The 24188-nt window shown below is 44.7% G+C and overlaps 1 protein-coding gene and 1 non-coding gene across 2 annotated transcripts; one reads left to right on the plus strand and one right to left on the minus strand.

Moving 5' to 3' along the window:
* The first annotated feature begins 10769 nt into the window (after nucleotides 1–10769).
* Nucleotides 10770–15595, plus strand: LOC142853832 (disks large homolog 5-like). The gene is made up of 4 exons (XM_075978997.1): nucleotides 10770–10877; nucleotides 11431–11614; nucleotides 14018–14133; nucleotides 15230–15595. The coding sequence occupies exons 1-4, from the start codon at nucleotides 10774–10776 to the stop codon at nucleotides 15237–15239; spliced, it is 414 nt and encodes a 137-aa protein (XP_075835112.1). The 5' UTR covers nucleotides 10770–10773; the 3' UTR covers nucleotides 15240–15595.
* Nucleotides 15596–20268: 4673 nt separating this feature from the next.
* On the minus strand, nucleotides 20269–20431 carry LOC142855212 (U1 spliceosomal RNA). Its single transcript, XR_012911475.1, has one exon. It is a non-coding gene; the product is annotated as a U1 spliceosomal RNA (small nuclear RNA).
* Nucleotides 20432–24188: the final 3757 nt, after the last annotated feature.

Raw genomic sequence — 24188 nt, forward strand, 5'->3', positions numbered from 1 at the left:
CGAGCATTGCCGTCTACAGTCACGCTGAAGACAGATCGCCCCCATTGTTTGAGCCTTGGTAGAGGTAAGAACTCTCTCGTGGCTTGGCTGCTTTGCTTTTTTGATCTTCAGCTTGAACTCCAATGCCTGTCTCTGGGTTTTTCCTAGTCATGCTGCATTCTTGTCATCGGGGGGGGGGGGGGGGGGGGTTTCCTGGCACACTTCACAGGCAGCTGTCAGTCCTTCCCTAAAGGGCATATCCGGTGCCTCAGCTGTGTCCTCTGGTCCCCTGCTGGTACCTATTGAACTCCTTCCGCGTCTATTCCAGAAGCAGTTCTTCCAGAATTCCCATGGGCCTCTTCTTCCTGACAGAAACCTCACAAGAGGGCATTATCGGGAAAACTTCCCTGACTCGGACATCATGGCTAATGTTGAGCCCACAGTTAATGCTTCTATGCTGTCTCCTCTTTATTGATTCCTTATTCCCTTCCCTCTGAGCTTGACCTCTGTGGTTTCAGTGGCTTACCTGATGGAATGACCCACAGCCTCTTCCAGGAATGGGCTGAAGTCCTGACTTCCATGCTCAGCTCAAAGTTGCTGTGTTTGTCCCTGTACTGTCAAAACAGGCATTCCAGCAGTCACGCACACGAGACACTCCTCCCACCCACACCCTGTCCTGCTGTGATAATATGAGCTCTGCTTCTGCTGGGCCAATTACCCCATCAACACCCAGGCTTCCCTTCTTTCTTCCTGGTTTCTAGACACAGAGTCCAATGTGCACTGTAGAAGTTAGCTCAATTCTGGGAATAACCAGGCTAGTTAAAAGATAAAATGTGTTTTTATTTATTATAAGGGGAAAACTCACAAGACAGGAACGAGAAGTCCAAGCTCAGCTGTGCTGTGAGAGAACCACACAGAGAAAGGGCACCTGGGCCATGCACTGTTTTTCTCCTGGTCCCAGAAAGCACACCCTAACTTGGTACCACCTCTTAAAGATAATTGGTTGGCAAAGATTCCCCGTCACCTCCCCCTTTTGTCTAAATAAGAGCAATACAAAACTATATACAATAGGAACAGATATCAAGTATAAAATTACAACCAACAATATTAAGCTAGGAACACATGAAAAATGTGAATAGATATTCTATTCCAAGAGTCTAAGTATTGCATTGGAAATAGGCTTGGCTAAACCATAATTGGATGGTAACCATGACTATCTAATCTTCAACCCCATCGAAAGCCTGAGAAGGGAGATAATATTACTTGAGTAGGCAGGAAGCGCAATCAAGCAGCTTCCAAAGTGAGCAGTATATTTCAGAGACAATTGGCTACCTGAGCAATCACCCAAAGTCTCATTTGCAATGTTAAAGCAACCAACTTTGGCTAAGGCCTAGTGTAACTGACAGACCATTTTTCAGAACTGTCTTACCCTGTCTTGGCAGGGTTTGGCAGTCCTTTTCCTTGTGTCCTGCTTATCCAGCAGATACCATGTACTTTGTCAGTGGCTGAGGCATGGGCAGTTCCTTGCCCAAAAGCTAATTGTGCCAAGAAGAAAACAAACTCAGAGTGGAGTGTCTTTGGTGCTCAACATTCTCTTGGACATAGATTGGTGCTTCAGGAGCAATCATGTCTCTTAGGGTTCAAAAGAACCCTAAATTATTTGAATGAAATGTTCTACAGATCTTTGAAGTGGTTGAAGATTACCTATCTAGGCAGAATACAATCTCTATGTATCTAAGGAACCTAATTATTCTAACTATGTGTATAACAAACATGAACAACTATTGACCTATAATATTTAATACCTATATAATTTAAGATTAAGACTTCATGTCAAAATATTAAATAATCTGTAAACAAATGTGCAACAAATGAGGACAATGATCTTAAAATGTAAGCAATATATAAGTATCTTGATCAGAGGTAAGAATAATATATAATGCAATGTGAAAATATACCCTAAAATTTGTATCAATATACAAAATGTCCTAAAGAGAGATAGAAACATGCATGTATACAATCTGACAGAATAACTTTGCATAGGTGTACAAATATTGTAAACAGAAATAACAAATATAATTTGAACTTGTATCAATATACAAAAAAGTATACCAATGTAAATTATCCATAAATAATAGCTCACAAGTATTCGCTCTGTTACCCACTATTATTGTTAGTGAATAAGTTCACACTAAATTATCTATTATCCCATTCAACTTTCCCCTCTTTTATTCTTTTGAGCCTACATAGCTTCCACCCTAACCCTCTACCTTAGACAAGTAATAGTCAACAACCCCTTAAACAGTATCCCCAGCCCTGAGAACAAACTTTGTTGGGAGAGGGGACGTCGTCTTCTAGAATTGCTTCCAGTTGTCATGGGAGTGATGTTCTTTTTAGAGGATTTTGTAAAAGTAAAATGATGGTTAAGTTTCAAGATTACTGTCTAGTATAATGATTTCTGAGTCGTTAATAGGGCTTTTTACAAAGTTCTTATTTGGAGTTCTGTCCAGAACGCCATGAGAAGGTGCATCATTTCAGCAGCTGGTATTCAAAAAACAGTCTTGTAGTAGCGCTGTCGGCATCATGATGACATCTCAACCAGATGGAATTGTTGCTGTGGGGCTCCATCTTCTTACTGGAAACTTCAAAGATTACTGCAGAAAAAGCGTCTTTAGTAAACTCTATTGTTCATTGTGAAAAACTTAAACATCATTCATATAAACATACATTCAATGAAGAATACAATATAGACAAAATAGGCATAGAGAAAGTAAAATTTTTCCTAAAATCTTCCTTCTGTCCCATACCAGATGGCTCCTGACATAAGACAGGAACTCTGACTGTTCCTTTTAACAACACACTTGGATTTAGAGAAGGACAGAGCCATTGTCCAACTCCAAATCCAGCTCTATATATTCATATATATATATATATGTATGTATGTATATGTATATGTTTTGATCACCTGTCCTCATAAGTCATATTCCTTTTTCTTGATAATCCTTATTGGATAGTTATTTTTCCTTCTGTCAGCATCCAAACATCCAGGGTCTCTTGAATTTTTGAAGATATGTATTTTCCTGTAAAGACAAGAACAGAACCCTGCCCCAACCCTATATGATTTCCTTACCACCTATATGGTTGTTACCACTGCAGATGATCCATCATTTCTCTTTCTCAAGAGGTTTCTCTTTTTCAAAGCAAATATTTACTAATTTTGATGGTTTTCATAGTTTTTCTTCTCCTGTGGAAACAAGGGAGAAACCTTTTCCCCAACGTAGCACATCTCCCAGTTTCATTGTGAGGTCAACACTGCCTTGAAATATACTGAATGATTCAATTCAGAAGTTTTTTTTTTCCATTATCTCTGCTGCCATTGTTCCTTTCTCATTAGTGTTAAGAAAATTCAAGGTTAATAAAGCATTATGCAATCTATTTCTGGGGGTATTTTCCATCCCTTTCTGTTTGTTTAGCATATCTTATATAATTCAATTTGACCTTTCTATAACTGACTGACCTGTAGGATTATTCGGCATATAAGTAATATGAATTATATTATAATAAGCAAAAAAATGTTTCATTTTCTTAGATATATACGCTGTACCATTGTCTGTTTTTATTTGTGCAGGAATACCCATGATGGCCATAACTTCTAATAAGTGTGTAATTACCGAATCAGCCTTTTCTGAGCTCAGGGCAGTTGCCCATTGAAAACCTGAATATGCGTGTATGGTGTGGTGCACATATTTTAATTTTCCAAATTCCATAAAGTGGAACACATCTATCTGCCAGATCTCATTGCTTTGAGTACCCTTTGGGTTACTCCCTGCAGGCAACGGTGTTTAGTTATAGAAAGAGCAAATAGGACATCACTTTATAATCTCCTTAGCTTGTTGCCAATGTAATAGAAAACTTTCTTTAAACCGTTGCTATTGACATGATGTTTGTCATGACATTCTGAGGCCTGCAATATGCTTCCAATCAGTAATTGATCAATTTCTGCATTACCTTGTGCTAGGGGACCTGGCAGACCCATATGAGATGGATTGTGTTATGTATATAGGACAAAGCCTATTCCTGATTTTTCTTGTATATGAATGGATAATGAAGTCAATTCTGTATCATCTGGTATAAATTCAGTGGTTTCAATATGCAAGGCAACTCTTTCTGCATATTATGAATCAGTAACTATATTGAGAGGTTCTTTAAAATCCCTTAGCACCATAAGAATAGCATATAATTCTGCCTTCTGGACAGAATTATAAGTGCTTTGTTTCACCTTACTTAATTCTTCTTATTTGTAACCTGCATTCCATGATGTATTTGCATCTGTATAAAATGTACAGGCTCTGGTTATTGGTGCATCACATGCAATTCTGGCAAGAATCCAAGAAGTTCTCTTTATAAGGTTAAGTCTATCGCTTTTGGGACAATTGCTATTAATTTCTCCCAAAATATTAACACAAACTCTTTGCTATGATTCATTGCCTTCCCATAACATTTTTATTTCATCAGTAGTGAAAGGCACTACAATCTCTGCTGAGACTCTACCTGCTAGTTGATGAATGCTCAATTTACCTTTTATAATTAATTCAGAGACTTTTTCCATATAAGTTTTTAATTTTTTACTTGATTTCTGTGGTAAAAAGATCCATTCTAAGGTAATATCATTCCTCTGCATTAAAATTCCTGTGGGAGAAATTCTGGAAGGCAATATGACTAGAACACAATTAAGATTTGGATTCACCCTATCCACATGTGCCTCCTATAATTTCTCCTCAACAATCATCAATTCCTTTTCTGCTTCAGCTGTTAATTCTCTGGGACTATTTATGTCTTTGTCACCATCTAAGGTTTTGTTTAATGAATTACTAGATCAGGTATTATCCCAACAGCTGGTCGTAGACTGGAAATGTCTCCTAACAATCTTTGAAAGTCATTTAGTGTCCACAGCTGGTCTCTCCTAATTTGTGCCTTTTGTGTTCTAATCTTCTGTAAACCTATTCTGTAACCTAGGTAATTAACAGAATCTCCTCTCTGAATCTTTTCAGGAGCAATTTGTATTCACAATTTAGGTAAAACTTACTTTACTTTTTTAAACATTCTTTCTAAAGTATCTACATTTGAATCAGATAATAAAATGTCATCCATGTAATGGTAGATTATAGACTTAGGGAATTGCTTACATATTATTTTCAGTGACTGACTATGCATACCAAGATGGTCTCAAACTTACAGGGAGCCTCTTTGCTCTGTCTTCTGAGCGCTAGGATTACAGGTATCTGCTATCCCTTTTGGCTCAAGAGTATCCTTACTGTACCCCCGGTGAAAGTACTTTTGGGGACCAGGACCTCTCTCAAACTCCAGAGAGTCTACAGTAGTAAGAACAGGAAGCATTGAATACCCAGCTGATCACTGAGTGATGGGAAGCATGGTCATTCCTACCTATATCCCTTGGATGTTACCAGACACAGGTTTTCTTTCTACTTGAAACACAATGTTAAATAAGAGGCCATCATCAAATGCAGAAGATAGCAACAGTTTTCTCAGTAAGCTATTAACCCGAACCTCAGCTCTGCAGTCAGCAGGCCCTCTAATGCTACTGTCTGTTGTGGGTGTGGTATGTGATCAGAGGGATACACGAGCGTAGGCCGATTCGTGTAGCTCTTTTGCTGTCACAAGAATACCCTTGCCAGACAGGTTCTTATGTGGACTCTCTTGCTGGAAGATGTGAATACTCTGAGGTTCTTTGACTCATGCTACTAACTAGGCCCATAGACCCAAGAGGCACACCCATCTCTCAAACACATCTCATGTGGTGATAATATATATGTGATAATATATATTATATATATAATATATATCGATGAATATTGATATTACATATCAATATATAGCAACATATTATAGATACATGATAATATATGACTCCTGTCTCTAGGTCAGATGTAGCAGGATCAGATGTAGTCAGCCGCTGAGTTGGTACTTGGTCTCTTTGATGAAGTGTTCCATCTTGTGGACACAGTATTAGACCTGTCACTACTGGGTTGAGCATTTGTTGATGGCAGTGGCTAAATAACTCATTGGTAACTACCATCCCTGGTTCCAAGGCCACAGCTGTGGTTTGCTCATCATGCCAACATTGGACTGACTGATGGCTGAGTCTGGGTGATATCAAACTGTCATAAAAACAATAATGTTTTTTTCTCTTGGGGTGCTTTCTCGTAGATGCTGCTGTGTAAAACAAGAGACTTGAAGGCTTCATCCCATTGGCTTTTGTACACCCACATGCTTCTACCCCAGATTTCTTTCATGATGAATCTTTATGTTTTAGTCTAGAGAAGAAAGATGGTTAGGCAAACAGTGTAAATAATTCTGTATGTAAAATAATGTGTATCATATGACGTCAGCAGTCTCCCACCTGGACATTCTACTGTATCCTGGAGAGCCTGGAATTCTGTGATGTCACCAGTGTTGTGGCAACGCCAACTGCCCTTGAGGCATTCGTTCAGTGCCTGTGTGGTTCACCCACAGCCATGCTGACACGACTGAACAGGCTGCTTGGGAGACAGGATGGAGAGCGCAGGGAGGCCAGAGAGAGGCACGGGGAAGATGGCCTTCAGTCTCCGAGTCACACATCAAGAAATAAATGGTTCCGGAGAAAGCGCAGTGAGTCCTGGGCAGGGGACAGAGAGATTCCTGAAGAGGAAGGCTTAAGTTGATCCTTTCAGGAGTGGGACTCAGGAGGTGGGAGTCTTCTCTGCTTTTCTGACTTACTAAAGAGCAGATCCAGAGTCGAGGATTTCTGATGGTGTGTTTGGCAGAGAGCCAGGGATGGTCAAGGCTTCAACTGCTGTGCTGGGGGCCCTCTGCTTTCCCTCTGCCTGTGTGAGGGAAGCACAGAAGGATCACCGAGGTTCCAGTTCCAGCCCTGCCCTTCACCGTCACTGGATTTCTTTTGCTTCTGTGTCACTAAAAACAGGGAGAGTAAAGTCCCCCGGACAAAGCAGTAGGTTCTCACATTTTACATCACAACCCCTTGCTGGGCAGGAGCCACCAATTATTGCTGCATGTCAGTGACCCCTAAGGTTTCTGAATTCCTCTCCTCTCGCTAGCCAATCATCTCTCCTCTAACCAGAGTGCAGGAATGGGCTATCACTCTTCCTGGAAGTGTTTGTTCCTGGTGTCTGGGGGCTCCCCTGGGGATGCCCAGGCCTTAGGTATATTCAGCCTCACCTATGAACAGTTGATCATGCCTTTGCTAACACTGTGAGGTCTGGAAAGTATTCTTCTGAAGCTTTCGATCAATTTTCCATTATTACCCATGTGATTTATTATTGTTCTGAAAGGACACCCCCAATCCCCCACCGCCCCATACAATGTTTCAGTCCCATGGGTCTTCTCTGATGTGCTTGTCCACTGTATGGATCTGATCTTCCTTCCCCATCATCCTGGGCTAATGTCTTAGCATCCTTTATTTCTCATCTTATTGATTAGTCGTCTTAGGGATGGCAAGAGCCATTCCTGGGAAGTCTCTGGAAAGTAAATCTTGTCCTCCACCCAGGATGAGCTTGTGAATTAGAATGAACTAGATTCTAATAATCGGGGAGACCTCTGGATTGAAAGGAAGAGGTGCTGAAGAGCTTTGGCTGTGACTCAGGGAAGGCTCCTGGAAAGGGTAGCTTGGTTTTTTGTGAATTGGGAAAAAGCTATCTATCAGATAGATGATGATTCCAAAATGTTCAGTCTCTTGTCTGAACATTCTGTTGTATCCTGGAGAGCGCTTGGCATCTTCCATGGCAACACCAGTGTGGTGGCAATGCCAACTGCCCTAGAGGCATTTATTGTTTATACGGTTCACCAAGAGATATGTACAAGACTAGGTACACCAACTGGAAGAGCGATCTCTGGTTTTCTAAGAAGAAGGTGAGACTCAAATGGGACCTTCTAGAAATGGGGTTTGGTAGGTGGGACCATCTGAAGCAATGGGCCTATGCTTCTTCTCTGGGTTCCTAAAGAGCAGACCACAATTGGAGGATTTCTGCCAAGAGTTAGGAATGGTCAAGGCTGCGGCCATTGTGCTGGGAGCTCCTTACTATAATTCTGAGTGGGAAAGAATGCAGCAGGAGACAGTGTCACTGTGAGTCGTCAAGGTTGGGTGTTCCTGCACTTTCTCCTCAATGGATATCTGTAGGTTCCATGGGTATCTGATGTGAATATCAGGAAGGGAAACTCCCCATCCCTGCACTCAGGTCTGAGACATTCGGTTGCTTTTAGTCTTGGACACAAGTTAGCTGGTCTGGGAGGTGAAATTCACGAGGGCATCAGGACCTTCCTGCATCTCATCAGACAGGAGCTGACATTTTGAAACCAGCATGACTGGGCTAGCCTGTACCTCCTAGGGTCAGTGGGGCTGCAGTAGGGACTGATGTGTTGTGGGATATTTTACTCTTTTGGCTTTCTTGGGGGACCCACTACCAAGATCCCAAATAAATCACACACAGAGGCTTTATATACTTACCTTGGGATGTTTCTTGTCAGCTTTTCTTGACTTAAATTATCCCGACTACCTTTTGCCTCTGGGATTTTATCTCTCTTTTCTGTAAATCTCACTTTCGCTCTTACTCCATAGCTGTTGAGTGAGTTAGTAGCTGGCTCCTTGAGTCCTCCCGTCTTCTTCTTGGGCTCCTCCTTATTCTCCTCTCAGAGTTCACCTTCTGTTTACACACTCTGCCTGCTAGTCCCACCTATCCCTGCTCCTGTCTCGCTATTGGCTGAACATCTCTTTATTTTAGACAGGCACAGTAACACACCTTCACAGAGTTAAACAAATGCAGCATAAACAAAAGTCACACAGCTGAAAATAACATTTCTAAATATTAATGGAAATATCTAGCAATGGTGATTGGGGAAGGAGACATGGCTTATGGGTCCCAACTTGAGGACAGTTGTTCTGTTCTTTGGGGGTCTTTATGCATTCCCTCTTCCTTAGGCCTCTTTTTGGGACTCAACATAATCTCTCACGGCCCCGTACCATCTAACTGGACAAATTCACTGATGTTTTTCTACCTACAGGGAGTGCTGGAAAAACATCAACCTCAACCTCCGTCACTGAGCAGGAGCAGGAGATGAACAAGGTCGATGAATTGACCCTTCAGCTCCAGATGATGACCAATGAGAGGAATGAACTTCGTGCAATCCTGGCCAATTATACCAACAATGATTTGGACAACAGGTAGTCATTATGTCCAGTTCTCTGGTGACTGTCTTGACCCTCCTGTGTCCACCCCTCATTCCTCATGTCACTTGAGGCTGCACCTCCAAAGTGTCCTCCTGGCCAAACTACTTTTCCCATGTGCATCTGAGAGGCAGAACTGAAGCCTGGGCAGGAGTGAGATGGGGACACAGGCTGCTCTGCCTCCACTTACTGAAAAGCAGAGCCTGCTGCCTGAGTCACATTCTATGGATGGGGCAGTAGTGTGTGAGCTCACAACGTGCATTTCAAAGAGGCCTGGATAGGTGTTGGCTTGTGGGAGATGCTGGGGCTGAGTTCATGGGGAGTCTTTGTTTTTGACTGGGTGATTTCTTGCTGGTTGCTCGGAGAGCAGGGCCTGGTCCACTAGGTCCATCTCAGTGTGTTAATGGGAGGCCTGCAGCTCATCTGGGAAGCCATCTGCTCTTGTTTCTTGTACTCTGAGATAACGCCACCTACCTGCCTATTTCTGACATCCTAATTCTGTATGGGTTTATGTGGGTGAAGGCTAAGAGGCCCAAACATTGCCAATATGGCAGTGACAGGTTTTGCCTTTTTCACTTCCCTCTCCCTTGATAAAACATTTAATTGCATTCCTAAAATTAGTCCCCAGGGCTTCGTTGGCCACTGACTCATTCCTGAAGACAAACACCAAGGTCCAGAAATCAAAATTCATTATTTGGCTGTTCTGGCTTACCTGTCCAATCAGGTCTCACCAACTCATCCTAGCACAGACTTCCCCTTATCTCATTAAAACCCACGGCTGGAAGAAAAAAAAAAAACCATTGCTTGCCTTCAGCCCTTGCCTGATTCAGAGGCAGCTCCCCCCCCCCATTCAATGATTGCTCCTCTGAGTCACTAAATCTTCTTTGTGCTGTGATGTCTGAGTGTGTTCTGTACTGTCTCTGAGGGGTTCCTTTATAGTGTGTGTTTGTGTGTGTGTCCGTCCAGATGCTGTGAGTCAGAGATTGGTAGTAGGGCCGATGATTTGTTTGACTCAGAGTTTCAGGTGATATAAGTGCTGAGGCCAGAGAGTCCCACTTTGAGCATCCCTGCCCTCATTCTTCGAGGTTGCCTTGGTGACTGAATGGAATTCCCTGGGGAGTTTATAAAGTCATTGTAATGTATGGTTTCCTCCATGGAAATCCTGATTATGAGTTCTGAGCATCCCTGTGAAAACAGGAACACAGAATAAACATTTTTTTTCTGAAGACAGGAGACATGTCATTACAGGTTTCATGTAGGCCCAGACCTGTGGCACAGACTCCTGGGACATCTTAAAAAGAGCTAGTTTGTTCCTCCAGGCCTACTAAAGAAGCTCATGTAGCCCTGTCTGTCTCTTGACGCTCTGCCTTTCTGCCACTGGGGCAGCTTAGCAAGTCTAAGAAACATCAACAGGTCCTGGTACCTAGGATTCAGGATGTGACATCCAGTGGACTAGGATAATTCAAGACACAGCCGTAATTCCTGTGTTCATGGGGTTCTTTGTTCCTGGGCCCATGCTCTACCATAGGCTGAAATCTGAGCTTGAGGAGCTGAAAATGGATCATCAGAAAGAGATGTCAGAGCTGGAGAAATTCCACAAGGAAATTAGAGAGAGCTCATACAAGTCCAAGGAGCTGACTGAGAAGATCAACTCCTACCGGTGAGTGTCTGATTGGAGGGGACCCCTGTACTTCGGAAGGATAGCTTCTTTCCCCACTTTGCCTTTGAACCAAAGTGAGGGCTGTGGTTCTAGCTTGTTTACCTTGTACTTGTCCTCCCAGACTGATTTCTCCCAAGTGCAAGGAGTTCCCAGAGCCCCTCCCAACATGATCTTGTCAGCTTCCAGAGCTTCTAGATAGAAAACATGGTTTGCACCATGAATGGTCTCTGGGACTCTGACAGGGGCTTACATAGCCTGTTGCTATGGGACACAGATGTGGAATGTATTCACCTTGGGTCCTCTGTCCTCCCTCAGACCATGTTTGCTCTATACCTGATGATGGTCTCCCAATACCATGATCAGTGTAGGACCAGTGTGTGTTGGGGGTGCAGAGTTCTTAGAGGTGCATCACCTGGGGGACACTGGCCTGGCTAATGTGGTCTGCAGTCAGGTGCTATCTGAGGACATGGGACCTTGCAGCGAAGGTGGTATTAGTAGGTAGGAGTGGCAGATGGAGGTGGACTGGAGCTCATCATTGCTTGTGATGGTTAAGCACCCTCCACAGCCGGCTTCTGGGGGAATGGACACAGATGAAGGAAAAAGTGGACATGTTGAACGAAGACAAGAGAAAGCTGAAAGCAGAGCAGATTTCCCTGCAAGAGTCCTGTGAGGAGACAAGGAGGCTCTGTGAGGAGGCCCATAAGAAGATCTATAACCTCTGGAGCAAGCAGCAGCAGGTAAGCTGAGGCAGCAGGAGCAAGCTGCCCACCTATCTAATCGCACACACACACATATGTACACCATCATGTAACCGTCCACTCAGTTACCCAGCTGACCACCTCCATTCCGTCTAATCGTTCATATCTGGGATCCTTCACAAGTCTCTCTGGGGAGTAACCTCTTGGAACACACAACCTGACTGGAAAACAAATCATCCTGCTCTGGTAGAAGCTGCAGTCCATTGAGGGAGATTAGTAAATCACATTTCACGCACCTACATGTCAGTACGGTAGGAAGGGTTCTATGCTGGGAGCCACATAGGGAGAATCACAGAGCTTTGAGTGAGTGTGTGAGTGAGGACAAGGGGCTGGGGATCATTTGCTTGCTAGAACAGAATATTTCTGTTCCGCTTAAGCTACCAGGCCAGAGCTCTTTGGATCTCCCATCTCCACACAGGTAGAGCTTCCTATCTTTTTCTGCCTCATCATCTTATTTCTAAATGTTTCTTTTGGTAAGAAAGAGAAAGGACTTGGTGTTTTCTCTCAACTTTTACACATTTTTACTATTTTGGAATTAATGTGTTTTATAATACAAAAATTCAAACCCCAGAGCTTTCTTGAAAACAAAAAGTGGACTTCTTTCCTTTCACCGAACTGAGGTAACCTCCCAGGAAATGTCTGGTTTGTCTCGTTGGCTTCACCACACAGAACCTGATAGGAAAGACCAGTTGAGGATGTGTGTCCTTCTCTGCTCTGGGTGAAAGGTGACTGTCCACTAACGACTTTCCTGCATCCTGTTTTGTTCTTCTTTTCATCATTGCCTGCTACCATTTTTCTTTCACCTTTGTCTAATCTTGGTTCAGTTGGCTTTGTCCTTGGATCTTGGCCTGGATTTTATTCTTTAAGAAATTCTGAACAAGCCGGGCGGTGGTGGAGCACGCCTTTAATCCCAGCACTCGGGAGGCAGAGGCAGGCGGATCTCTGTGAGTTCGAGACCAGCCTGGTCTACAAGAGCTAGTTCCAGGACAGGCTCCAAAACCACAGAGAAACCCTGTCTTGAAAAACCAAAAAAAAAAAAAAAAAAAAAAAAAGAAATTCTGAACATAAATAAATAAATAAATGAAATTCTGAACTGCAGAGGTGTCTCCCTCCAGCAGAAGTCCCATAGCCATGCTGGGCTGTGAGAACAGGCTGTCTTAGTGCGGCCCACTTAGGCTCATCATAGTCTAAAGCACTCACTGCATGTTGTGTCTACAGTGCTCAGAAGCTGCTTTCATTCCCAGCTTCTTTACACTGAGTTAAAGTTGGCCTGATGAACGTTGGCAGAAATGAGGACCCCCCTGGCATTGCTATGTTGTAAAATGGTGTAGCCCTGGGAGAAGCTATGTATAATTTTTCAGAAACTTGGATTGCAGTCTCAAGATGACCCTGTGATCCCAGAATGGGAAGGAAGGGTCCACAGAGAATCTAGGGGACACCTGGGTTATAGAAACATTCCTCAGAGCACCGCCAAACCAGAAAATATTCAAATGCCCATCATTGATGAGTAAAAATTCAGTGAAATCAGGCCCTGCCATGGAATACTGTTAAGCAGGAAATAATACATGCACTCATTTGGCCATGAGTCAGTCAGCCTTCTGTTACTTAGAGAAATCCCGACATAATCATCTTACTAGACGGAAAGGTTTATTTGACTCCTGGTTGTAGAGATTTTCTGGTTTTCTGAACTCATTCCTTGAACTCATTAGGCCAAAATTGAGGTAACCTGTGGTTCAGAGAGTTCCTTTTGGAGGAAGCTGTCCCCCTTGGAGTCACTGGGAAGCACTGAGTGAGAGCAGGGGGCTGGTCCACCACCAGGCAGTGGTCCTGTACCACGGAACTAAGCCTTTATTGTACAGTCTGGAAAACTTGCTATGCAAGCATGGCTAACTGGGTGAAGGAACCCTGGCATCCACCATTTTGTGGCTTGGGTTTCTAAGGCAAGCACTACATTGACTGCTCTGTCCACTGTGTTCTTCTCCCAGGGACCAGGCATGCAGTAGTGCATAGACACACAGACAGGCAAAACACCCACACATAGAAAGCAAAAATAGAATGAAAACTTACCAAAACAGAGACAGAGTTCACAATTCTCACCACATCACCCCATCCCTGTGCCTGGGTTAGGATAAAGGTGGAGAGGGTGTGGCCTAATGAAAGTTAACTCTCTTCTCTATACGATCCCAGGTGATCTCTTCCTCCATTAGTGTTCGCTAGGAACTACACATGTGGATGCAATGCAGTGTGCTTGTATGTGTGCATCCATGTACTTCTGTGTGTTCAGGAGTGTGTGTGTTTGTGTGTGTCTGTGTGCATGCATGCACACATGTTTACGTGGGTGCAGACAACCCTGTCCTAAGAACACAATTTTCTAATGATTAGGAACAACAAAGACTGGAGAAACATCTTCATTCCCTACTGAAGCCGAGAAAACTGGTTACCCAGCAAAAGGACTCAGCAGGAAAGCTGCAGCATCACTTCACAGAGTCCCAGACGAGGTAGGAGCACGGACTGGCGGAAGATGGAGCCTAGTGGATCCCCTGTACCTGGATCTCTGTCCTCTTTGGGTTTTATTCATTTGGCAAGGCTCCCAGCCACAGCCAGGGAAAGAATACCTCAGAGTATCGAGTTGGCTAATACCAGGAACTTTTGTCCAGGAAACAATATGTTTGGTTATTGGTCTTTTGAGGATCGTGTCCCCTTCTTGTGAGAAGCAGGAGGTCAATTGTGAGGGATGGTGTGTCCTCTGCCATTTTATTTTCCTTCAGGATTGTCACATTGAGAGAGAAGTTTCTAGTCTGTGGCTGATTTGAATGCAGCCCACTCCTGCTGGTTGCAGGCTCTCTGCAGGGTTCATCAGTTTCCTGTGAGAAGATTTACTCTGGCCATAAACAGATTAGGAGCTGACAAATTAACCCCATGCAGGTTCTGAGCTGTAGGAATAATCAGAGCCTTCTCTGCAATGTTGTGTAGGCTCCACTAGAGGGCAGACATGGAGTTTTACAGGTTGTTCACATTGACCTGGTATCCAATCATGGCCCGGATTATCTTTCCTGAACTGTGACTCAGACATTGACATTTCTCCAAATTAATGTTTGGGCTGTTGGGAAAATATACTCTTTTTTTTCTAGTCAGCACAGTGTATTTTCCAGTTCAACTTTTAGCAGTTTTTAAAAGTTGAGAAAACATCCAGCCCAGGGTCTCTGTGACCCTTTTCCCTTGGGGGAAACAGGGAATGAGCTCAGCTAAAAGGTGACGCTGGATTGTGTAGCTAGTGGGGGCTCAAAAGCTGGCATGGCAGGGCCCCACCAGGCCTCCGTCCTAGCTGTCCATCTCCTCTAGATCTGAACATCTCCAGCATGAACTGGAAGAGACCACAGCCCAGGAGGAGAGGATGGAGCTGCTGCAGCAGGAGCACTATGTGCCAGGCAAGTGAGCCACCATGGAGCCCCATTCCCACCAACCTGGATATTCATGGTGTGGGTTTTCTTCCTTGACTTTATTTTACTAAAGTTGAATAGGTCCTGATTTTTTTTCTTGCCTATGCCCCAGAGAGACAGTTTCTATGTCTGATTTCCACTTCTTCTCTGACAGCACCTCTTAAGAGAACTGAGAAGGCAGGAGGAAGCCAGAGACGCCTTGAAGGCATGACATTCTACTCTCCAGGATCCACGCCTCCTCTGAAAAAGCCACATCCTTTCTGCTGTGAATTCAGCATTGAGGAAAACATCAACCTACCATCAGAGGATCCAGCCGCAATCTGATCCACCTCTGTTGGCTCACATCCAGAGAAAAGACTACATCATAAATAAGCTTGAGATTCAGAGGACACCCCATGAATTACACAGAAACCTAACATCCATCACCTAGTGGCCCTGGTGTGGGTAAAACAACATGGAGGGAGTTATGTGGGTGAACAAGAGTTAATCTGTCAGCTACTGTCAAGGGCTTTGGCAAGCTGACTCCATATGTGATGTGGAATCTGACAAGGAAGACTCTGTCACACTGCTATCCAGATAGACCACACCCAAAGCCTAAGATTCTCTCTCTACTGCAGAGCTGACGCTGACCCCATATCACGCACAAGTGTTGGTGATGATAATTCCCTACAGAGACTAATCCACTTCCTCTTGTCTCATGGTATTGATTTCCTTTTACTTAAAGAAAATCCAAAGGAAAGTGGGAATTTTGCTTAATTTTGTTTGGTTGGTTGTTTTTGTTATGTTTTAGATTGTTTTGGTTTGGTTTATATATTGGGATATCTGCATTAGTTTTTTTTGGTTTTCTTCATCTTAGTGTAAGGTTTTGTTATCTTTTGTTATTTATTTTGTTCTTTCCATTGTTTTAATAGTTTGTTAAGGTTACACACTGTCTATAATGACCGCTGTCTTAAAGCCCCCATTGAATAAATGAATGCTTTATGAATAAAAAGCAATTTCCAACTTCCCACTCTTAAGACTCTTCTTTAGTCAGGCGAGCTGTCACACTCCAGTAAACCCACAACTCACAGGCATGGATCTGTATCAGCAAGTTCCAGGCCACTTGGGCTGCACAATGATTTCCCAGCCATGGGCTACACAGGCAGATGGCACCTTGGATATGGATACGGATGGCATGGCCTGCTCCGTGTATACCCAGCAGTCTACAGAGAAACTAGACATATCGCATCCTCGGGGTCATATATTCAGCGTCAGTAGAATGTGGTACACACACTGTACAACACGTTCATGACATCATCATGCAGAGAAAACTAAAGGAAAACACAATTAACTGTAGCCGAGGGTTTTCTGTGTTCTGTGCTGTCCGATTGACGCTTATAATTACTCTGAGGCTTAATATTAATTATAATTGTTGGCAAATGACTCAGGCTTATTACTAGCTAGTTCTTACATTTAAATGGACCCATTTCTGTTAATCTGTGCATTGCCACATGGCTGTGATTTACCACTAATTCTCTGGCATCCCACTCCTCCAGTGGCTGGCTACATGGCATCTCCTAGACTCTGTCTTCCTTCTCTCTGTATCTCTGTTTGGATTTCCTGCATAGCTATAATCTGCTTGACCCTTGGCCAAATCAGCTTCTTTATTAAGCAATGGCAGTAAAACATATTCACAGCATACAGAGGGGTGTCCGACATCACACAACTACATTGTTCCTGGCCTCTCGGGAAATGAGAACATTCAACAAAAGAGTGTACAAAAAATAAGGAAATGCAAAGCAGTCTTTCTCTGATTTTCTTGAAACGTGGGTGATATGCAAAAATGATAACCGCCCAGCAGAAATAATGTCCTCCAAGACATGTTGGGTCATTTTGTGGTGCTTTTATTTCTATTGTGGGTGTTTTGCCACTACATACATGCAATTCCCAAAGTAGCCAGATGAGGGCAGTGGATGTCACCGGCATGCACGTTAAAGACGTTTATTTGCTGTCATGTGTGTCTTCTTAGACAGCCAAAAGAGATCTTAATGCATGAGCCACCTCTCCAATCCCTGCTCTTAACTTTCTCCTCCCAGTCATATGTGCTCTGCTGATAGATTGGATCACCGCAACCAAAGACAGAAGTTTCTTGAGACCTGTAGGGACAGGTCTATGAAGTAGGCATGCTAATTGTCTTAGGCTGCCACACATCCATGCAGGGCTCACATAGGTTCCGGACCCAGCCCCAGCATCGCTGACTGTCAGACTGGAACGGATTTTCTTCACCTCTCATCTAGGATGACAGTGCAGGTTAGGACTGTCTAATGAAATGCAGAATTTGAGAAGACCCTGCTGGGGGTAGAGGTGGGGTAAGGAACCCCTCTTGATAGTCTAACTAAGCAATATTTGGAGGAGCCTTATGACTAGCTGGAGTAAAAGGAGCCTGTGGAGAGTGTTTCTGTGCAAGACTAGAAAAAGGGAGAGAGATGGTAGATAAATGATAGATAGATAGATAGATAGATAGATAGATAGATAGATAGATAGATAGATAGCAGATAGCCCAGAGACCTAGGGCAAAAACTTTTTTTTTAGACCAGTAGTGTTGGTTTTACCCTAGGTCTCTGGGCTATCTGCTACTGGCCTATCTACTATCTGTCTATCATCTACTCTGGTTCTTGGTTACCCAAGCAAGTGCTGGGTGTGGGTTCCTTCTTGTGGAGTGGGCCTGAAGTCAAATCAGACACCGGTTGACTATTCCCACACGTTCTGCACCACCATTGTCTTTCATATTTTGTAGGCAGGACATTTTGTAGGTCAAAGGTTTTGTGACTGGGTTGGTTGGCGTCTGCTTTTCTCTTTCAATAGCCCACAGAGTACCTTCCCTCAGCCAAGAGACTAGAAAGTAGGGATGCAGGCTTCCTGTATGACCCAGCTTGACTTCCCCATGTTCCATGTGTGGATGTTACCTCAGCAATGGAACCCACTTGCAGTTTTTGGAATTGAATGCAGCCCAGTCCTACCACTGGAATGAAGCCTGGTGAAGGAGATGGCCAGTTGAGACTCCATTACTAGGAGCCATCACTAGTAATGGGGAGGGCAGAACATAGAAAACAAGCTTTCCCACTAATGTGTTATTACTAAGACAAAATACCAGATAGGAACATTCAGAGTGAGCCTGCATCAAAACCAGGGGTAGGGGTGTTGCTCAAAAATGGTGCTTACTATGCCCTGGTCTCAGGGTGATTGACAATGAAGGCGATTTTGTGTTTCCACCTGAGACAGCTTGATCGACAGTGAAGACTCCAAACTGCAAACTGTAATAATAGTGTTTGAGTTCCTCCATGTCAGCAGGACTTGAACTAGGGAGACTGGGAGACTGGAGTCTGTGTCAAGATATTAGCTAGGCATGGGGACACGGGGCCAAGAAAGCAGCACACCAGACGGGAAGGACGATAATTGCCGTGACTCGGATTCGAACTGAGGTTACTGCAGCCCCAATGCAGAGTACTAACCACTATACGATCACAGCGAGCCACACCGAGTGATGTGCTCTATAGCGGATGCTCACCCAAGCCTCAGTCAAGCTCAGCCCGGCGCGGACCGGCCTGTGCTGCAGAAATGTTTTCTCTAAAGCCGCTGGGTTGGGAGCGGCGCCGAGTGCACGCGTCCGTGCCTCGGTTGGGTGGTGAGGGCAGTCGCTAACTGAAGTCTGTGGATCGATACCACTCCTGCAGGTGTAGTATTTCCCCCAAGCACGTGACAGCCTTTCATTGCCCTCCTCTCCGTGGTGGCTGGGCCACCTGGGGAGGGGGCGAACTAGAGGTCCAAAGCCTTCCCTAGACGCCGCCCACCGGCAGAGACCAAAACCGTCACCGCCAGTCCCCAGACTCCATACCAAACACAGCCGGGCCTGCCCGTTTCTGTGATTTATTTTGGTTTTTCCACATCCCATGGTTTTCGAAATAAATCGGTTCCAGGGTTTTGTGATTACGAATTAGGCTGTGGTCGCCTAATTCATATGCATATGAATTGTCATATGCATATCTTTAGCCATTGGTGGAAAGTTTACCTATTTTATTAAAATCTGGCCCGTTTCCTGTGCTTTGGTGACTTGTTGTCCATAATTTTCCTTCCCACTCCCCAAAAAATTAGCTTTGTTGTTTTTCCTGCCAGAGGCCAGGCCATAAAGAGACAGCATGTGACAGGTAAGGAAGGTCCTAAGTAGGTGAGCTGGGTTTTTCGTGGGCTTCGGGAATTTCTGAGAAGGATGTAGGGATGTGCACTTTCCAGTTGCCAAGTTAGCACACAAGTGGCTGCAAATTTGGAAAAGTTAGACGCCCAAAAGTTGTAATTCCTGGGTGGCTTTGAACCACCAATCTTCTGATCAACACTAGAACCCACTAACCGACTGTGCCACAGCCACAGTTCATAAGGCTCTGCCGTGTCTCCTATGTGATTTCGGCTTCACTGCGGCGGCCACACCTGGGTGGCCCACCTTGCGGGGGCCGAGCATCCGCGTGTTCCACGGCCGCTTCCCGAGCTCACGAGAACGTTATGGACCCGGCGCCTCTGGGACGCTGGGACCCCGAAGCTACCCGGGTGTCGGGGCCACGGGGATTCCATGCTGGCGGACTCACGGTCCAGGCTTCCAATAGGACTCCGCGAAGGAGACCAAGTGAGCTTAGGGTCCGATCATTTGCAAACCCGGAGCACGGGCACGCGAGGAGCTGGTCACCCCAGGTGTGTGCTGGAGCCTCGGCGCGGCCCCGCGTGGGAAAGCCAGTGCGGTGCCAGTGCTCAGGCGGTACAGACGGGTAGAAGGAGGGACTTGACCTGGAGTAGAGAGGGACGAGGGTGGATGAGACTGTGACCACACACCGCAGGGATCTGAGGCGGAGCCGGGTGGAACTCAGGACGTCTCCGTGAGAATGGTGACTATGAAGAGACTGGAGCTTATGTTTAGGGATATATAAAACCACGAGGGGCGTTTCGTTTTGTTTTTAATTAACCAGAAGAATTGCTTCTTAGCAACAGTTGATGTCTTTCAGCTAGAGGTGTGCTGAGTCAAGGAAGGTGTTAACTACCAGGCCAAAATCTAAGATAAGAAAAGATCACTTAAGGCAAGATCAGTCACCTAAACACATACTAAGGGAAATAAAAGGAGACAGTAAGGAGAAGGAAACAATAGCTACCTCTCTTTAAAACGAAGATGAGAGGAGGAGAGCGCGAACGCAGTCCCCCAAAGCAAAAATTATGCAGTCGTGTTTCCCGCATTTGGGGAAATAGCAGGGGTCAACACACCCCAAGTGCAATGGGTAAGCCTCGCCCTGGGAAAACCACCTACGTGATCATGGCGTCTCCCCTGCCAGGTAAATATGTATTTCTTACCCGCAGCCCCCACTCAGCACCACCGGCCCTGCACTCTGAACTCACGGTCACTTCTCTGCTTTTTCCAGGATCGCCCCGGACGCGCACACTGGATTCATGCTCCCCGCTGCCACCAGCAGACCCGCGCTCTCTTCCACGCCGCCCGCTTAGAAACCCCTCGCATTTCCGCAGAGGTTGCGGATGCAGCAGCCCCTGCGCGACCCTCATCTGCAGAGACCACGCCCCCAACTGACACCCAGGGGTGACACTACACCCCTCTCCTTCGCCCCGTTGGCTTGGTGAACTTTCTTGCTGGATGGAGTGTTGCAGGACCAGAGACAAATCATTTTGTATTATCTCCCACCCCAAATAGCCTATGGCTGCTCACCGCCGTGGCCTAACTGCCTTGTGGCTGGTTTTGGTGCGTAGCAACAGACCCCTGTCTTCTGCCAATACGAAGTCAGAGAAGCCAGGCAGCAAGAGAGCCAGCCCTACAGCAGAGGTCTCCAGCTTCGGTCGAACCTGCCTACCTCATGTCTCCACCACTGCAATTTACAAGACTCTTTTTTTAAAAAAAAAATTATTTATTATGTATACAATATTCTGTCAGTGTGTATGTCTGCAGGTCAGAAGAGAGCACCAGACCTCATTACAGATGGTTGCGAGCCACCATGTGGTTGCCGGGAATTGAACTCAGGACCTTTGGAAGAGCAGGCAATGCTCTTAACCACTGAGCCATCTCTCCAGCCCTTTACAAGACTCTTGATGTATGGTTTTCTCTGTTCTCTTTTACAGAAACACCATGAGACTGACGCTATATCGGGACATGGTATTTGGGATGACCCGAATCTGTGTTTCTGGTCCAGGGGACCCACTCTGCCCTCTCTGGACCTCCTCAGGCTCCTACATATGTGTCTTGAACACATACAATCAGGCACAAATGCCCATACAAAAAAATAAGTACTCTCTTTTCTGTGTTGTGTATGTGGGGGAGTGGCAGGTGTGTCTGAGCCATGGCTGGCATGCGAACAATGCATGGAGGCCAGCGAACAATGTTTCTGGCAGTCGGATCTCTTTCTGCTGTGCCTGATCTGTGGAATCTGACTAGTTTTTAAGAACTCTATGTCCTCGGGGTTGGGTTGGAGGTGAACCTTGACAAAATGAGACAGAGCCTGACTATTAGGATGAAAGAGCTGATGTAGGTCGGACAAAATTTGCGTAGTATCATGGGGTGATTGTGAGAATGTGGGTGTAACCCCTGAGGTGATTGAGGTAAGTCTAGGCCCTGGAGGGCTGCTGCCCTGGCTGCTTGGTCAGCTCGTTTTTTTTCCTGGAAGGAGCTGTCAGTCTGATGAGACTGGCAGTGATAGTATATTCCTATAGTATATTCCTATAGTACATTCCTATAGTACATTCCTATAGTATATTCCTATGGTACATTCCTATGGTACATTCCTATGGTACATTCCTATGGTACATTCCTATGGTACATTCGTATGGTATATTCCTATGGTATATTCCTATGGTACATTCCTATGGTACATTCCTATGGTACATTCCTATGGTATATTCCTATGGTACATTCCTATAGTATATTCCTATGGTATATTCCTATAGTATATTCCTATAGTTTGGGGGAGATGGGAGGCTTTTAACAAGGCTATAATGTGGCCTGAGTTAGTTATGGATCCTCCTTTTGTTGTAAGAAGCCCGTGCTCTTTCCAGATAGCAGCATGGGCTGGGAGAATAGGAAAAGCATATTTGGAGTCTGTGTAAACATTTAAGGATTGTCCCTGTGCCAATTGGAAGGCACGGGTGAGGGCTACTAATTCAGCCTGCTGGTTAGTTGTATGGGCAGGGAGTGCCTGTGCCAGCCCCACCTCAGTATCTGACACTATGGCAAGCCTGCCCTATGGGTTCCCTCATATAAACAGGAGGGGCCATCTGTGTGCCAGGCATAAGTGGCATGAGACACTGTGTCCTCCTGTGTGTCTGAGGGGTGGGGCAGTAGTTCCTCTGAGGTTTCTATGCAGGAATGAGATGGAGGATAGTCGGGATTAGGTTGAGGGAGAAGATCTGAGATATTGTGGAGTGGGCAGGATTGAAAAAGTGACTGTGGCATCTTCCACTAGTGTCACTTGGAGGGAAAGAACTCGAGAAGGAGGTAAGGTTTGTAACCCTTTAGAGGGTAAGAGATGGGACAGGTTGTGGTGGGAAAAGATGGTGGTGGGTGACCCAAAGGTTAATTTCTTTGACTCATGAAAAAGAAGCTCAGCAGTCGCTAAAGCCCTGAGTGGTAAAGTCTAGTTTTTTTTTTTTATGGTTTTTCGAGACAGGGTTTCTCTGTAGCTTTGGTGCCCGTCCCAGAACTAGCTCTTGTATCTTGTAGACCAGGCTGGCCTCGAACTCCCAGAGATCCGCCTGCCTCTGCCTCCCGAGTGCTGGGATTAAAGGTGTGCGCTACCACCATCTGGCTTAAAGTCTAGCTTCTTAGGTGTCAGGGCCAGCCTCGACAAAAATACCAGAGTGGAGGTGTAGGAATTTAGAAATATAGTAAAGAATATGAAGACACAAATGAAAATAATAAAACGCAGAAACATATAGAATAGTTTCGGGAGGGAATTTTTCAGTGAGTACTGGAAATTCGCCCATGTTTAATTTCCAACTGGTTAATATACCCCTCAGTGGGTCTCCACAGACTGGTACATTACAGGTGCAAAGGAAGGTCCCAGCTGATTCTCTAGGACCCCAAGGGCATACCCCTCCTTTTCTGTTACATAGAAGGAAAAAGGATGAGTTAGGGAGATGGAGAGGTGAAGCCTGGATAAGGGCCTCTTGGGGTCTCTGAAAGGGCTTAGTAATGGGAGGGGGGAGAAACTCCTGTGGAGAACCTAGTGCTGCCTCCTATAGGGGGCAGGCAAGCAGAGAAAAAGAGGGGATCCAGGAACTAAAGAAGACAGCTATTCCTAGAAATGATAAAATCTCCTCTGTAGTAAAAGGACTGCAAGAGACTGGATTAGTTTTTCTTGCTGTTCCCAGAGTGGCTGCAGCAGGCAGCAGGGCATGAGACCACGCCAAAGGACCACAGGTCACGAAGGCAGCCAGTCCCAGGCAGGGAGCTTCCCGGTGGGTGAGAGACAGAGACCTATTAGGCACGCTATGCAGAGAAAGTGGTTATTCTAGGCGACCTGACAGCCTCACACAGACATACATACAGGCAAAACACCAATGTACATAAGATAAAAATAAATTATTTTTTTTTTAAAAAGGGGAGAAGGGAAAGGATAGCGTCATGAGAATTTGAGGTTTTAGTTGTTCCCCTCACTAGCTAGGGAAGTTTCTTCTCTACTCTGAATGTCAGTTCTTAGGTGAAAAATGGTCAGCTGCCCCAGGTGTTCCTGAAGATCTTGTACACGTACAATGCTTTTATCATACTGAGTTGGACACAACAGTGGACATCAAATGGAGACACAAACATGAACTTAATGTTAGATGACAATGTCAAAATGAAAAATAGAAATATCTCTACTTTTCTATGATATACCTATATATATATATGTGTGTGTGTGTGTGTGTGTGTGTGTGTATATATATATATATATATATATATATATATATATATATATATGCAGCTATAACATCTGAATTTAAGACATTTTCCAGATTCTTTTTATACGTTTGGCTGGTATATACTTCTTCAAGAAGTTTATAGTTTAGGGTGAATGGTATAGTACAATTCCTAATGTTTTTGTATCTCTTACAAAGAA

The sequence above is a fragment of the Microtus pennsylvanicus genome, chromosome 7, assembly GCF_037038515.1.
Source record: "Microtus pennsylvanicus isolate mMicPen1 chromosome 7, mMicPen1.hap1, whole genome shotgun sequence".
Taxonomy (NCBI): Eukaryota; Metazoa; Chordata; class Mammalia; order Rodentia; family Cricetidae; genus Microtus; species Microtus pennsylvanicus.